Below are 16,451 nucleotides of genomic sequence, written 5' to 3'. Positions count from 1 at the left end.
CCTTGGTTTGTGTTAGAGCAGCCCAGATTAGTATGGCAGGAATTCAAATGGTTTCAAGATTAGTAATACTGTTTACGCCAAATTCCTGCCCTACCTATGTTATGTATCTTAAAAGTAGTAATATCAGGCAATGTTTGCCTCTCTTTAGGTGGCAGGAGTGAAAATTAGACACCTTTAATTTTATTGTATTATGTTTTCAGGATGATTAAGACAGCTGGAGAACAATTAGATATAGAAATGTGATGTAGGCTCTACAGGACAGTTTTTTTTCCTTGACAGATACCATTTTGTTCCTAAATTATGTTCAGAATTTTAGGCATTCTACAATCTCAAATGGCTTGAAAAAATAGTGCATATAGGTGCCTAACAGCCCAGTACCACTGGGAAAAAATCTGCTGTGGGAGCCTGCCCATTGACCCCCCCTTAGGTTTGCCCTCAGCCTCAAATGTCTACAAGTCTGGCTCTGCCCGTGATGCAGTTTAAATCGGCTCCGTTTAATGAATACACCTGGGGTGCCAGATCGGCTAAGTAAAGGTCAGGGGATTACCTTGACGCAATCGTTTCCACTGGCTCTCCCATAAGCATCGCTCTCCTCTCTGTCACGTCACTTCAGTCTGTTTCACTACTTCCACATGACAGGTGTTCCTCCCAGATAGCGCATCATCAGGCGTAAAAACTGAGTTTAGTCGACCTTTTCTCGCTTTACCTGAGTGAGGGGATGCCCTGCCTCCACTCCGAAGCGCTAGAGTCCATGGAGCCTGACGGTGCGACACCAGGAGCAGCATCTTCTGCCGCGGGGACAGAGGAGTCCCTCCTCAGGGAAACTGTGACTGAGCCGCAGATGGTGAGAGGCATGGGCTGGTTCTTCTCTCCGCTGTGGAGCCCGCGCTCCAAGACGCGCAGCAAGAGGTTTGCAGACGGTATGAGAAGCGACCAAGTGGAGGCATGGCTGGACGACCACTCCGACTTTACGAGGGCGTACTTTTTACGCAGAGCTTCCGCGTAAGATATTTTACAGTATAGCCCTTTATTTGAAAAGTAGCCTACAGTACAAAACAATTTAGACAGAAGTGTGCGCTTAATGATACTCTGTATGATGATGTAAATGTTTGTAAGCCAAGAAAATGTGGCTTTAGAAAATTACTTAAGTAACAAACGTGCAGTAAGGCAATGATGTCTCTTCCACACAAAAAATGTCATGTTCTGATCAGTTATGTGTCTTTTCTGTGGTTTCAGGGTCAGCACTTCACAAACAGAGTCTCCACTGCCCAGGAGCAGCTCTGACCACTCTGGCCTGCGCAGGAAGCCTCATCATCGCAGAGCTTCCTCTCCACTGTCCAGCTCACATTTAAACATTTCATCCTTGACAGACAGGCTCAAACCCCTCGCCTCCAATCTCAGTGCCCCTGAGTGGAATGATCGCTTCAGTCCAGATATTCTTGGCTGTCATTCCCCTTGCTCTCCACGCTCTGCTCGTTCTTCTCGCTTCTCTTTTTCTCCTTGCCGTCCTCTTTCTCCCGTTTGCCCCAGCTCCCCTGACTTATCCCGCTCTCCCCATCCTCTGCTTCTCACTGCCACAAACACTGAAGCCTGTGGCCATGGTGAATACTGCCCGTGGATGATGGAGCTCCTAAGAGGAGGTCTCAGCTGGATGGGTTCTGTGACAGAGCTCTGCCAGGGGGCTGTCCTGCACGCTGGGGAGCTGCTTGCAGCTGAGTGTTGCTCCCTGTCTCTGGTTAAGAAAGACAGCAGTAGAAGGAGCACCCTGGAGGAGGTGGTCGCCCCGACAGGGTTGGGGTGCTTGAGTGAAGGCAGCCATGCACACCTGGACCTGGTGAAGGGTATCATGGGATGTGTACTGGCTATAGGGTCACCAATGAACCTGAGAAATGCATCAGAGGTAAACTGTCAAACTCACACATTACTCGTAGTCGTCATGACTCTTGATTTTGCAGCATGCTTTGTATAACACAACAGACTGACAAGTTTCTACACATGGCCAAGTTGTTAGTTTGTTGTCACCAGGTATTTTAAATTAGGAATGAGAACTCAAGGCTACACTAAATGAGTCACTCATTTCCTGATAACCTGTTTTTAAACGATGGCACGGTTATTTTATGTTGTGTGGGGGTGTGTTAGGGAATCCCAGATGACGCACTTGATTCTAATCCTTTTAGAGGCTTCCTCCACTAATTAACCTCTGATTAGCGGGACACTGTAGTTCCCTACTATGTTATAATGTCCCTCTCTTGCACACACCCACGCATACACACACCCACGCAAAGAGAAAAGACAGTACAGCTTACTAAAAGGCTTACAGGTGGTGCCCACACCACCGCTCCCTGTCCTTACCAATGTGATTAGGAACCAGTGCCAACACCTGGCACAGATGGAAGGTAATCCCCGGTCAGCGTGGGTGTAGATGGGTAGTTCCTAATAACCTGTGTGACACCAAGGTTACTGAGAAACGTGGGTATTCCTGGCTGGGTGTGTCTAAAGCCAATGAGCAATATTGACCAGGTATTCTAAGGACACAAGGCTATGAATGGAGTAAAGTTTGGGTGGAGTCTGTTGCGACTAAATTAGGCTACATAAAGATCTTAATCACAATGTTGCAATTAACAGTTACGTAAAAAATAAGTGATGTGTTTGTCTGCAGTGTATCGTGTACTTAAGAGTTCATTGCTTACCTCCTCAGGTCCCCAGATTTGACATAGATGACGATCAATCATCCACGATCAGGACTGTTTTGAGTGTTCCCATTAATAACCACAGGGGAGAGGTAACATTTGAAACTACTTTCTGCTTTTATTTTAAGATGATATGATATGTGCTTTTTGCCTTTTTCTGACTTTTATAAAAATAACTTTTTGTCATATTTGTTAGAATTGTCACTATATCCACACAGTAGTATATGAGATAGATAGTCTGTGAAAAAAATATCAGGCTCCTCCTCCTGTTCCCTTTTCTTCTAATGGCATTCAGCAAACTTTACAGCTGCATACGAATGTCTTCAGAAACATTTTTTAGTGTACTGTTTAGCTGTAAAATGAGAAAGTTTGATTCGGCTGGTGGGTAATGCTCCAGTTGTTTCCAATGCGGCAGCCAGGTTACAAACTTTCTCATTTTACAGCTAAACAGTACACTAAAATATTTCTGGAAAACATTTAAGACAAGAAATAGCCAATGCAGTAACAGAATCTTGATTCATATTTAATCAGCGCTACCTAGTTTGACAGTCTGACCGCCGGTGACAAGCAGGTATTGACATGATTGACAGCTGCTTAAGAAACTCCTCGGCTCTGATTGGTTGTTTTCCATGAGCTGTGGTATATTCACGCAAATGCCATTGAAAGCACAAGGAGTGGGTGAAGGAACCTGATTTTTTTTCCCCACAGACTATCTGTCTCATGGTCTTCTGTGTGGATATTGTCTAAGTTTTAGCAAATAAGACAAAAAGTTATTTGTACTACAGCTTTAATGTTTAATCTGGGTAAATATAACCACAGACCTATGGAACCTTCAGTGCAATGTATTGTAGAGGTTCAAACAAAGATTCTGTAATAATAAAACATGTCTTCTCTTTGTGTACAGGTGGTAGGTGTTGTGGTTATGATCAACAAGAGAAATGTCTGTGAAGGATCAGATTCTGCTTTTACCAACAATGATGAAAAGGTGAGGGATGGGAAGCTTGGCCCCGTCACCACAGGGCAGCAAATGTTAGAGCTCTTGTCTGTTGCAATACTTGTAATAGTCTCCAATTTTAATGCTGACTAAATGTATATACACATTTCATTAAGAAGTGACTAATGGCTGCTGGCAATAAACTTGAGTTAAGTTTGAGTTGAATTTTATTGGCCAGGTGCTGTCATATCATATGGATGTGTTGGGGATGGTCCTGGATAATGTCCAGCTGCATGAGAGCGCAAGACAGGAGGCCAGACGCAGCCAGGTAACACCAACAGAGAACAATATGAAATCTATCTATGTCTATGTATGTATATATGTAATCTACAGTATCTGTATATCTGTGTGTGTCAGGCTTTGATAGAGATGGCACAGGTGTTGTCACAGGAGCATCGTTCCTTTGAAGTTCTGCTAAGTAAGATGGCTGCCACCATCATGCCTTTCACACGTGCTCAGTACTGCACCATCTTCATCCCCAGCGAGCAAACCCCAGTTACGAAAGACAAGGTGCGTTATCTCGTTTGAGTCCTTCTTTGAGTTTGATTAGATAATTGCGCATCAAATCATATCTTTCCTAATGTGCTGTGTTTTCTTTTCCCCTGATGGTTTTATTTTCAGGTGTCGTTCTCCAGAGTGATCCACCTGGAGTGTGAGGAGCTCGGATCAACCTGCCAGATCTACAGAAGGTTCTGCCTGTTGCTTGATCCTTAAAGACAAAGAATGATTATTGCATGGTCCATAGCTACGTTGACAGATTTTTACTAATATCAGTTTTGTAATACTTATATACATCAACCAAATGTTATTTTCTTCATCTAGCATCAGACACAGTGTAACTGGTTCCGTGTTATTTTTCAGGGAGCATGATATCACTGATTTAGACCCATCACATGCCCTTCAAACTCTGGCTGCTATGGAAACACTCAATATGTCGGAGGGCTCAGAGGAATCAATGAAGAGTCTGATCTGCTGTCCTGTCAGAAATGAGAGGTCTGAAAATGTTATTGGTAAGTCTCTTTTGAATGGCAAAGGTCATGATACATTTTTCATCAGCCGCTGCTGCACTCATGGTATCATATCACAAACTCTAGGCCTCAGGATGTTACCGTATAAACCCTGCCTTCTCTTAATCATGCTGGTACAGTCAGTTATGCTTGGCACTCGAAAACATACAAAATGTTATTTGATGTTGACTTCTTGGAAGGGAAAGTCAGCTGTTTGCTAGTAGTGTGATTAAGACTATGAGATAATGGTTTAATTAAACATCTTCCTCATGCTGCACACCTGTCCTCTATCCGTGTCTTTATTGTCACATAGCGGTGTGCCAGCTCATGAACAAGAGGAGCAGAGACTCAGAAGAGATGGAGGCCTTTAACAGATATGATGAGCGCCTACTAGAGGACCTGGCAGTGTACTGCGGCCTGGCTCTTCAGTACGCTCAGGCTGTGCAGATGACTGAGGAGCGGAGGGCCAGTATAGAGGTCACACAGGAGGTGAGTAACCCAGTTAGTCCACTCACATCTTAAGCTTGCAGCCAAGTGAACATATTTAGGTGGCTGCAACTTATAATGTTGGGGGTATGTGTCATCTCTCTCCTTCTCCCAGGTTCTTGCCTACCACATCACCGCAGCAGAGCAGGAAATCCAAGCATTGCAGGTGATTGTTAACTTTATTTTTCTGGTAGAAATGAACATTTTCTGCCAGCCAAGTTGAGCCTCACTACAGGAATTAAGTTTTTGGGTTGTATGTACATACGTCCCATTTTTGTGAACACAATACCTCAAATACACCTTGGGAGAATTTCTTCAAAATTGGCACAAATGTCCCCCTGGACTCAATAGTGAATGGATTTTGGTGGTCATAGGTCAAAGGTCACTGTGACCTTGTCTGTCTCATTCTTGTGACAGTGATATCTCAAGCATACCCTGAAGGAATTTTTATCAAATATGGCACAAACATTCACTTGGACTGAAGGATGAACTGATTAGATTCTGGTGGTCAGACGTCAAGGTCACCGTGACCCTGCATTCGCCTCATTTTCATAAACGCGATATCTCAAGAACACCTTAAGGGAATTTCTTCAAATTTGACCCAAACGTCCACTTGGATTGAAGAATAAACTCATTAAAATTTTGTGGTTGAAGGTCAAAGGTCACAGGTTTTTGGCCATAACTAAAGAATTGTTATGTTAATTATGACAAAACTTCACGCACATGTCTAAGAGGATAAAATGATGCAGTGATAAGATTTCATATCCAAATGGTCAAAGGGCAACTTCACTGTGACATCATGATATTCTGCATAAAACACTTTTCTGGCCATTACACAACATCATATCAGAAAGGAAAATATTTGGTCAGATACTTAATTAGTGACACTCATAAAGGGTAACCTTGAAACTGTGCGAAGCATCCATGTTTTCACAGACATAGATTTAAACTAGGAGTGCGACTTCACTGGTGCGCGGAGGCATACAACCACGGGGCAGTAACTGTAGTTATGTCTAAGTGACTAATGGGAACCACAGGTTTTGAAGTTGGTCCAGGATTGAACGAGAGCACTGCAGCAGACACCAAGATGTAACCACTCTGGGCACATGCAATCTCAATTTTTCACATCACATTGGGTAAATAAAGAGTTAATTTCATGTTGGAAAAGTGGAAAGACAAACCAAGACATTTTTTGTGAGTTTTATTTTGTTTCTTCTTCTATCTTATTATTATTATTATTTCAGCTTTAAAGGAAGTGTTTTTTAATGATGATAAAAATATTGTTTCTTTAAATGGAGTCTTGTGGGTTTGGCGATAACAATCTTTGAGCTGTGTCTGGTAAAACCAAAAGGATCCTACTTTTTAATAGACAGGTCTGTCTATGCCTGTCCTTTCCATAATGTTTTCAGACATTAAGAATAACAATATGAGCCTGGCAGTGGCAAAAACATGCTCTGTTAGTGGACATAAATTGACAGTGTGCACATGCCAGAGTGGTTACATTGAAATCTGTTTCATGGCTGCCGGCCACAACCCTCTCACTTCATACTCAGACTAGATTTAAAAAATGTTGTTCCCATTAGTCATTTAGACACAAAAACATGGGAAAATTGGGTCCAGGTTAAAAAATAATGAAGTTATCCTTTAACTCTCTTTAATCCTATCATACAACTAATGCTCTACCAAATTAAAGCTCTTGGCTAGCTGCCTGTAAGTGGCACACTTAATGGTGACCTCCTCATCCAGGTCAAATCTAGATAATTTCCCTGCACATGTTTTGAGGGCAAGAGGCAGAAATATAAATCATGTGTTTTTAGTTTTGTTTGTGGATGTATGAAAGATCAGTGTCTGTAAGTGTATATTTCAGTCCCTCTTTTTTGTTTATTTTCTATTTTCAGGAGGCCACTATTCCTTCTGTTGAATCACTGAATATTCTAGACTTCCATTTCTCTGATTTTGGCATGCCAGAAGATGTGACCTCTCAGGCTGCCATCCGTATGTTCCTGGACCTCAATTTGGTGCAGGATTTTAACATTGATTACAAGGTAAGTGAGCTGCTAATAATTAGGCTTTATGGTAGAGAGTAGTAGCACCATTGTTTCACCTCAAGAGTTTACCAGTTGGTAAATTGAAATTTAAAAGCAAAGAAATTAAAAGCATAATAAATTCAGGTCATTCTAATTGATGCTTCATCAATTATTTACCATCTCTTGCACATGTCTCTTTCCTCAAGGGGCTCTGTCAGTGGGTTCTGACTGTGAAACGTGGCTACAGGAACAATGTGCCATATCACAACTGGAACCATGCATTGTGCACTGCTCAAAGCATGTTTGCTATACTCATGGCCACAGACCAACTCCAGGTTAGTGCATGCCTGCGTCGTGTGTATGCTCATGTGTATACACGATAACATCACTACCAAAACTCTAATATGAAAAGATCATAATGTAACTTTTTTTTAACTGAGCCAAAAAAAGACGGTATAAAATAATGGATGTAGCCACTGTGGCCTCACTTATTGGTTCGCAGATATCGTTTTGAAGCCTTGAGTTTCGCCCTTTTGCTGTTGCCATCTTGCTGCTAGCTTGGTTAGTACTGTGCAGCTACAGCTAATGTTGTTCATTTTTGCTTGCGAAAAACTGCCTTAAAACCATTCAAACTAAATGTTCTTACTGAAAAACTGAGTATTTGACTCCTTATTGGGTCTTTTAGTATGGCCAGTGGTATAGTGGAGGATACAAACAGGTATGCAGGGATTACCAACCTTGCTTTTTAGCCGTTTACAGTATACCTACCTATCAGCCAAAGAGCCACTGAAGTATATATCGGAGTCTTCTTCCTTCCTTCTTCCTTTCCTTCCTTCATTTTAGAACCCACCAAAACCTCTTAACTGCTCTCCAGCCTAAATCTCTACTTAAGTGACTTCTCACTAATTTCATTCTCTCCTTCTGTCTTTATTGACATGATTAATTGTGACTGTATTATAGTGCTGTGAGATTAGTCATTTCATTCAGTTTGATGAGGTGAGCATTTTGCTTATTGGATGTTAAAGTGGGTTGTTGTAGTAGTTAAGGAATTGGAATAACAGTAAGTTGACTGTACTTTGTGTTGTTTGATTTACAGGTATTCACACAAAGCCTGTTTAAGTGTTAAAAACTGTACACCCCATGTTTATGAGTGTGGTCTGGTGTTTTTTATATTTTTTGGGTTAATCAGTCAGATCTGATATGACGTATGGAGCAAAGAGAAGTTTACCATCAGTACACTTCAGTTGTCTTTAGGATGTGTAATTCATTTCAACCATACATCAACATCCATTTTCTTAAGCCTGAGTTTGGTCCTTTATCAACATGTTTTAAATTAAGTGGCGTACACTTTGACTAGCACATGGACCATTATAAGACATCAGCACCTGTGCCAACTTATTAAAAAATCCAAATACTTGAAATTTGAAATTAGTAAAGTTTTATGTTGACCAAGCTAGCATAATTGTGGTGTTCTTTTAATGCTAAACTACAACATGTCCAAAATAATACATTATCTTCATGTTGCCATCTCACTTTTTTGGGATTTTTTCATGGGATCATTTAGTTTGATACTTAATGTTCATTCTTGAAAGGTGCGATATAAATAGGGATGCATGATGATATCATCGGTATCAGCTGATATTGGCTTTAAAGTGAATCATTATGTGGATCGGCCAACATGCTTTTTCTTATTTTGCACAAGGAATGAATATTATACACTTTGAAAAGTATTTTATTTCATGTCTCCATCTGCTGGTGGACCATCACGTTAAGAGTATAGATGCATAATATGACTACAGAAGAGACTTGATGATAAGGGGAAAAAAGTGGATATATCGATATCGGTTATCGGTCAAAATGAGTTGTTATATATCAGCATATCGGATAAAGGCAAAAAATCCAGTATTGTGCATCCCTAAATATAAATATGCCTTATTTAAATTTAATTACCAGTACAGAATCTCTGTGAAATGTTTTTTGCGCTTGATTCCAGATCCTTAAGGTTATACACAAAACAAATAACTTGCAAGTGTGCCGGCCCTCCTTGACTGCTCTATTCCAGTGGGAAAACTGCAAAAATGTACACAATTAAACATGCTTCCATGAAGAGAAACAAGTAAATAACTTTCTTTGCTATTTCTCTTTCTCTCTCTCTCTCTGTCCATCTATTTCTGTTTGTATTTCAGACCATCTTTTCCCGTCTGGAAATCTTAGCACTGATGATTGCCACTCTGAGTCATGATCTTGATCACAGGGGCGTCAGTAACTCGTACATAGAGAGGTAAACACTACTTCCCCTTCTCTCATGTTTAGTCAGTTTTCTATATTTGCACAAAGAAGAAGATTTTCTTTTTATTTGTTTTCTCTATATCTAGTATTATAATACTGGTTATGCTTTCGGTCATTGCCTTCTTATATAGCCAGTATATGTTTCTGTCTCTTTCAGGAGTCAGCAGCCTTTAGCTCAGCTGTATGGACACTCCTCTCTTGAAAACCACCACTACAACCTGTGCCTTTTCATCCTAAACAACACTGTAAGACCTCAAATGTTGCCAAATGTCCATCTAAGTGGTCTTAATTCTTTTTTATCTGAGTCAAAGTGTAGTTCCAATTTTGTTCTCAACAGACAGTCGTTGTTACACCCACAAACGTAATAACAGCCTACAAATATAATAAACCACAAACGTAATACAAATCTGCAGCTTTGAATGTAATAATCCCGCAAATGTAATAAATTTCCCACAAACGTAATAGCAGCTGCCTACTACAAAAGAAACACACACACACACACACACACACACACACACACACACACACTGGTCATTCCTTGTCAGTTCACAGAATTACTCTGTGGCAGCAAATATGTCATTTAATTGGATTTATTTTATTTTCTTCTGCCTCTTGTTAATATGGATTTCTCTGCAGCATCTGGCCTACAGTACCTGTTCAGCACCTCGTTAGTTAGCAACTTGTATAAGCTGCAGATTTTTAGTAGCCTATTCGTGGTTTATTCATTCAATTAGATTCAAATTTGATTTATTGGTGTAAATATCATAACAACAATATTGCCAAAGCATCAAGAATCAATTCAACAAAAATTAATGAATTTCATGAATTAAAACAAGAAAAGAGTAGCATAGTACTGTTAAAACTTGCTCTGTTTGTGGGCGTACGTGTGTTTGAGTTATATTATTGTATGTGTGATTTTGTATATGTGTGTATATGGGGAAGAAATAATTAAAAGAAAACTAATAATAATAGTAATAATAATAATGATTAAAATAATTGTGATTATTATCACAATTAAGTTATCTTTTTTTGATGAAAATGAATGATAATTTAATCATTAAAGATTCCTTCAAGACATGTTTTAATGTATATAAATGTTTCTCTTTGAATAATAATGTATGATATAGTTTTTCCACAAAAAATTCAATTATCTTGTTAAAATCCTTAAAATGACATCTACACCTTCTCCCTCATTAAAAATGCTAGAATCTATCAATATGCCAATTTTATTTTTCATCCCAAAGGTTTCACTGTTAAGTCCATTCTCAGTGTATGTGCACTGGAGGCTTCAAGTTTCCACATCACCCTTGTGTAAGTTGAACATTGGACCATGACTGGCTTCTAAAATATTTGTGATGTCACAAATCATGCTTGCAGCCCTTCCAAAGAATAAACGACATATTCAAGTTTTTGGCTTTTGATATGCAGACATATTTTAATTAAATGGTTCAAACATAGGCTACATAAGCCACCAACATAGGCTCGTAGCCCTAGCCCTTAAAATCATACGAGCATTTTCATCAGATAAATGTGAAAACAGCCTTCGAGTGTCAAGCTCTGCACATACATCATTCTGCACAGTGAGGCTCAAACATTCATCTGTAGGAACAAGAAGAAAACACATTTTTGAGTGGAGGAGGATTAAGTTATTGTAAACCATAGTTTTTAAAACCTTACAACCTGTACCTGACCCCCTATGAGAGCCAACCCATCCCGCAGCGCCGCTGTCCGAGGTGCTGAACAGGTACTGTAGGCCAGATGCTGCAGAGAAATCCGTATTAACAAGAGGCAGAAGAAAATAAAATAAATCCAATTAAACGACATATTTGCTGCCACAGAGTAATTCTGTGAACTGACAAGGAATGACCAGTGTGTGTGTGTGTGTGTGTGTGTATGTGTGTGTTTCTGTAAGTTATTTCTGACTTACTCAGAACGCTGCTCTGTCACTTTCTGACCCGCCCCACCCAACCTGTGGGTTGCTTGTCAACACACGCATCACTATTGGCAGGTGTATAAGTAAACAAACAACAACAACCACAAAGATCATTATTCAGTCTCATATTACATTTGTGGGAAGTTATTACAGTTTAGATTTTCACCTTCCCACATATGTAATAATTTCCTGCAAATGTAATAGTTATTACATTTGTGGAAAATTGTGTGTTACGTTTGTAGTAGGCAGCTGCTATTACGTTTGTGGGAAATTTATTACATTTGCGGGATTATTACATTCAAAGCTGCGGATTTGTATTACGTTTGTGGTTTATTACGTTTGTGGGCTGTTATTACGTTCATGCCTAACTGTCTCTGCATACACTGTGTCTGGTAGTCACTGAGTCAAAGTCTTCACTTAACTTCACTGTCTCTCTCATCCTTTTCTCAGGGGAGTCAGATTCTCAGCGGCCTCTCTGCAGAGGACTACAAAGCTGTACTACACATGATCAAAAGGGCAATCCTCGCAACTGACCTGACCGTCTACATGGAGTATGTTAAAACAGAAAATGTCAAAGTAGATGTAGGTCAAGCTTTGCTGTGAACGTCTTGTTTCACCCCTGATACACTTTTTGTGCTCGTCTTTTTAGGAGAAGAAAAGAATTCCATTCTCTCTCCAAGAAAAGCAGAGTGAACTGGAAGAGTGAGAAACAAAGAGATTTACTGAGGTGAGAATCAGGGATATATGATAATGATATCTTTGATGGAATGGGCCAAGGGGCTGTTCCTTTAAGATATTTATTCCCCCACAGGTCGATGTTGATGACAGCTAGTGACCTCTCTGCTATCACAAAGCCTTGGCCTGAACAAAAAAGGGTAGGTCTCATAGAGAGTTTCCACTTTAATACTTCCCACTTTATCACTCAGTCATTTTGAGTTCATCACAACCCTGACCTCGCTCTTCCTCCAAAACAGATTACAAACCTGGTTGCCATGGAGTTCTTTGCACAGGGGGATAAAGAGAAAGAAGAGTTCAAAATCCAACCCATTGTAAGTCTTGCTAACATGATTTTGTCTTATTAGATTTTAATGCTGTACCAATGGTTATCAAAGGAGAAAGAAAATATACTCATAAAGCCTAAATCAATTTTTAAAAAATGCGTTATACCATAAATATCACATTTGTTCTACACAGTCCTCTGTTGGTAAAATAAGAGGCATGTTCATCCCAAAAATGTTATTTTACCTCCTGATGCAGCCTTTTTTCTTCATGATGAAAAGTCCTTCAGGCATGTTTTCGTGTCTGTTCAATTCTCATTGTTGAACTTATATAACTTAAAGGAATACTTCACTCGCAAATTGACCATTTGCATATTAATTACTCACTGCGTATTATCTTTCATTTGTGGAAAAAAAAAGGTTTTCTAGCATGCCTCCTCGTAGAACAGAGAATACAAAAAAGGCAAACACTCTTCATGAATTGAAGTAAATGGGGACCACATTTAACAACAGCAAAACCATATCAAAACATCCATTTACAAACTCTCACCCAACTTGTGCAATGTAATCAAGTCTCTTATCCATTTGTTACCAGTACTTCCCAAACATATGCATTTTGGATAAAATATTCTGATTTAAAACACATCAGTACAAACAGTCTCACGCCCGACATGTAGCATGCTCAGGCATGCTCAGGGCGCGCTATGCGTAGGTTGAAGTGTTTTATATTGTGACGGTTTTCGTGAAAATGCATGTGTTTGGGATGTACCGAGTATAAAGCATAAGAAGGATAAATAAGACTTCAATTATACTGCATGAATTGTGTCAGAGTTTGTAAACAGATATTTTGATATAGTTTTGCTATTGTTAAATGTGAACCCTTATTATTTCAATACATAAAGAATGTTCGCCTTTTTTGGATTCTCCGTTCACCGTCGAGGCATGTGAGAAAACCAACGATTTCTTCATTAATTCAAAGTAATATACAGTGAGTATCTGATATACAAATTTTGTTGCTGAAATATTCCTTTAAGGTTGCTTTTGAAAAGCATCACACTTACCCAGTCAATGTCAAACCTAGATAACAGTTTAGAGGAAATACACATAATTTTCTTTTTGCCATTCAAATGCATTGTCTTGTGTATCTTCCAAAAGGCAAAGTCTCAGGTGATGGTTTACTTTAGTCACAGTGGAATCATTGTAGCCTGAGTGTCAGACTGAAGCTCCCAGAACCTTCAGTCTGACATGGCTTCCATTGAAGGCGATTTACAAGGGGGAGGGAATTTGATTTTTTCCCTAACCAATCAGTAGAGATCAACGACTCACCCAGAATCTGACGTCATTAGTATCCGTGCCTCGGGGGTGCCGAAAACAAGCAAGCATTGCCCGTTTAAAATGTCTCCGTCGTCGTGCACGCCCAGCTGCATCGCCGTTAAATCCAGTTTAGCAGCTTCCTTAATTTGGTCCTCCATTAACGCGAGTAGTGGCGAAATACCTCGATAGCATCGTTAATGTGGTCTGTAGGATCTGTAGCGGTCGCCATTGTTGCTATCCTCACCAGTTACCCACCAGCGTACAGCTTGACATCAGGGTGGCGCTGATTGTCTAATCGCTAGACCCCCGGCGTTCATTGGTCCGTCCATCGTTTGGACGAGATAAATCACAAATTCATTGAAGTATGCCAGACCAGTAATGCAAGCCTACTCAGTTGAGTGGGCGGGGTCTATGGTCTGGAACCAGGCTAGAATCATTGGTGATTTCTTGTGTAATATATCAGCCCCAAAATAATAATATGTTTGACTAGATCGACTACAGTTGTTCTGGACGTCCTAACAGCAAGTTTTACGCTCTCTTCTCACCAGGACATAATGAACAGAGAAAACAGCACTCGACTGCCAAACATGCAAGTTGAATACATCAATGACATCTGCTATCCACTGTACAAGGTATGTTATTTCTGCATGTGTGTGGATATATACATGTGGTACATGCATGCATATGTATGGAAGTGTGTAAGGGCCAGGCATAAGGGGAAAAATGAGGAGGCGGATTTTTTTATGCCTCCATGTAGGCAATAGCCGTGGCCAGAGGCATTATGTTTTCAGGTTGTCCGTCCATACGTATGTCCCATCCTTGGGAACACGATATCTCAAGAACGCCTTAAGGAAATTTCTCTAAATTTGGCACAAAACATCTGCTTGGACTCAACGATGAACTGATTAGTTTTTGTTGGTCATAGGTCAAAAGTCAAGGCCACTGTGACCTTGTGTGTCTAATTCTTGTGAATGTGACATCTTGAGGGAATTTCTTCAAATTTGGCACAAACATTCACTTTGACTCAATGATGAACTGATTGGTCAAAGGTCAAGCTCAAGGTCAGTGTGACCTTGCATCTGTCTCATTCTTGTGAACACCATATCTCAAGAACACTTTAAGGGAATTTATTTAAATTTGACACAAACATCCACTTAGATTTAGAATTTTGCGGTTGAAGGTCAAAGTTCAAGGTCAGTGTGACCTCACAAAATGTGTTTTTGGCCATAACTCAAGAATTTATATGGTAATTAAGACAAAACTTAACACAAATGTCTAATAAGAAAAAATAATGAAGTGATACGGCTACAAAATGCCTTGTATAAATGTTTTGGTGAAATTGTAGTTCAGAATTTAGTTTTAGCAACAAGGAAATTATTTTTCTCTTAACACATAAACACAGTGTGGTAATAAGTATCAGGACTTTCAAGGGATTGTATGGACAATGGCATCGTTCAGAAGGAGAAACACACAAACTTGGATGAAGTGACCACATTCGTGCAAAATGAAATAGCTGGTAATGGACAGATGCAAGGGTATCGGTAGTTCTTGACATCTTGACTTTATTTCCAAAGTGCAAAATGAAGAAAATCTTCCTCCTATCATTTTTCCCTATATCTAATACTCTGCAGTACAAATGTGTGCATGTGAAAACCACAACATTGTCCTCAATGATGTTCTATTATCTTATCATCTAATTTGCACTTCTGTTTCACTCCAATCATCACACTCTCTGTGTCTGTCTCCTTCAGGCTGTATCGAGACTGTTTGACACTTGCACCCCGCTGCTGAATGGTTGTAAGAAGAACAGAGAAAACTGGATGCATCTAGCTAAGAAAGCAGAGGAAGAAGGCTGTGAAAATTGTTGTTGTGTAACCGTGGAAATGCACCAAAGCAATGAGGATGAGAAGCCGTCAGAGGAATAAAGAACTGGACAGAGGACGAAAGGAATTTTTCCCACCTGCACCAGTTTGTTCTCCATCCTCTCTTGGACACATCTTGTCTAAAAATGATCAGAGTGCCCACACATCAGAACTTTGATTACGAAATATGTTGAAGAGACATACAACAATCTTGACGAATGCAAGCAATGTTGTCATTATGTCCCAGACACCTGGCAAAGAGCATATCCTGCAGCAAGGCCAATGTCAAACCTATCAGTAGTCCCAAGTCTCATAAGTAACATTGATCTGTTTCATTGTATTTAAAGGACTGAAGCTACACAAACTGTGAAAATAATATTTTCCATTGTATAGCTGCACTAATGTGTCGATGCAGAACATTGTCATGTAATGCATAGTTGCAAACCTTGTGTGTATAGCTTTTTAGCCCTAGTAGACATTAAAACTATGGATGGCTGCACAGTATGATTCAGTTTGATCACACATTTACTTCATAGCATGTGATCCTGCAAGGTGTTTTTGTCACCCAAAAGGAACAGTGTTGTTTATAAAGTCCTTATACATTTATGGATTTTAATATGAATTTCTTGGCATACTACTTTTGATGCTTGTGCTGACATGAATTAGTTGATTAATTTTTAACACATCATTTAAATTTAAAAAAATATATAACAAATAAATATGGTCTTTGTGTCGGAAAACCCCAAAGCATTATCTCAAATTCACACTGATTTGTTTGCACACGTCATCATGGCTGTTTCCTTTTTTGGAACATCCTTTTTTTACTTAGATAATGGGAGAAAATGCAGCTA

The 16,451-nt window shown here is 39.7% G+C and overlaps 1 protein-coding gene across 1 annotated transcript; it reads left to right on the top strand.

Moving 5' to 3' along the window:
* Positions 1–686: 686 nt before the first annotated feature.
* On the top strand, positions 687–16,091 carry pde5aa (phosphodiesterase 5A, cGMP-specific, a). Its single transcript, XM_033625090.2, has 20 exons — positions 687–1,002; positions 1,237–1,900; positions 2,699–2,782; positions 3,595–3,675; positions 3,863–3,952; positions 4,042–4,194; positions 4,306–4,373; positions 4,546–4,694; positions 5,005–5,180; positions 5,293–5,343; positions 7,076–7,222; positions 7,411–7,539; positions 9,391–9,485; positions 9,651–9,738; positions 11,877–11,977; positions 12,076–12,153; positions 12,238–12,301; positions 12,401–12,475; positions 14,287–14,370; positions 15,490–16,091. The coding sequence occupies exons 1-20, from the start codon at positions 719–721 to the stop codon at positions 15,661–15,663; spliced, it is 2,835 nt and encodes a 944-aa protein (XP_033480981.2). The 5' UTR covers positions 687–718; the 3' UTR covers positions 15,664–16,091.
* The last annotated feature ends 360 nt before the right edge of the window (positions 16,092–16,451 follow it).

The sequence above is a fragment of the Epinephelus lanceolatus genome, chromosome 3 (genome assembly GCF_041903045.1).
Source record: "Epinephelus lanceolatus isolate andai-2023 chromosome 3, ASM4190304v1, whole genome shotgun sequence".
Taxonomy (NCBI): Eukaryota; Metazoa; Chordata; class Actinopteri; order Perciformes; family Serranidae; genus Epinephelus; species Epinephelus lanceolatus.
This window is presented reverse-complemented; position numbering and strand designations above follow the sequence as displayed.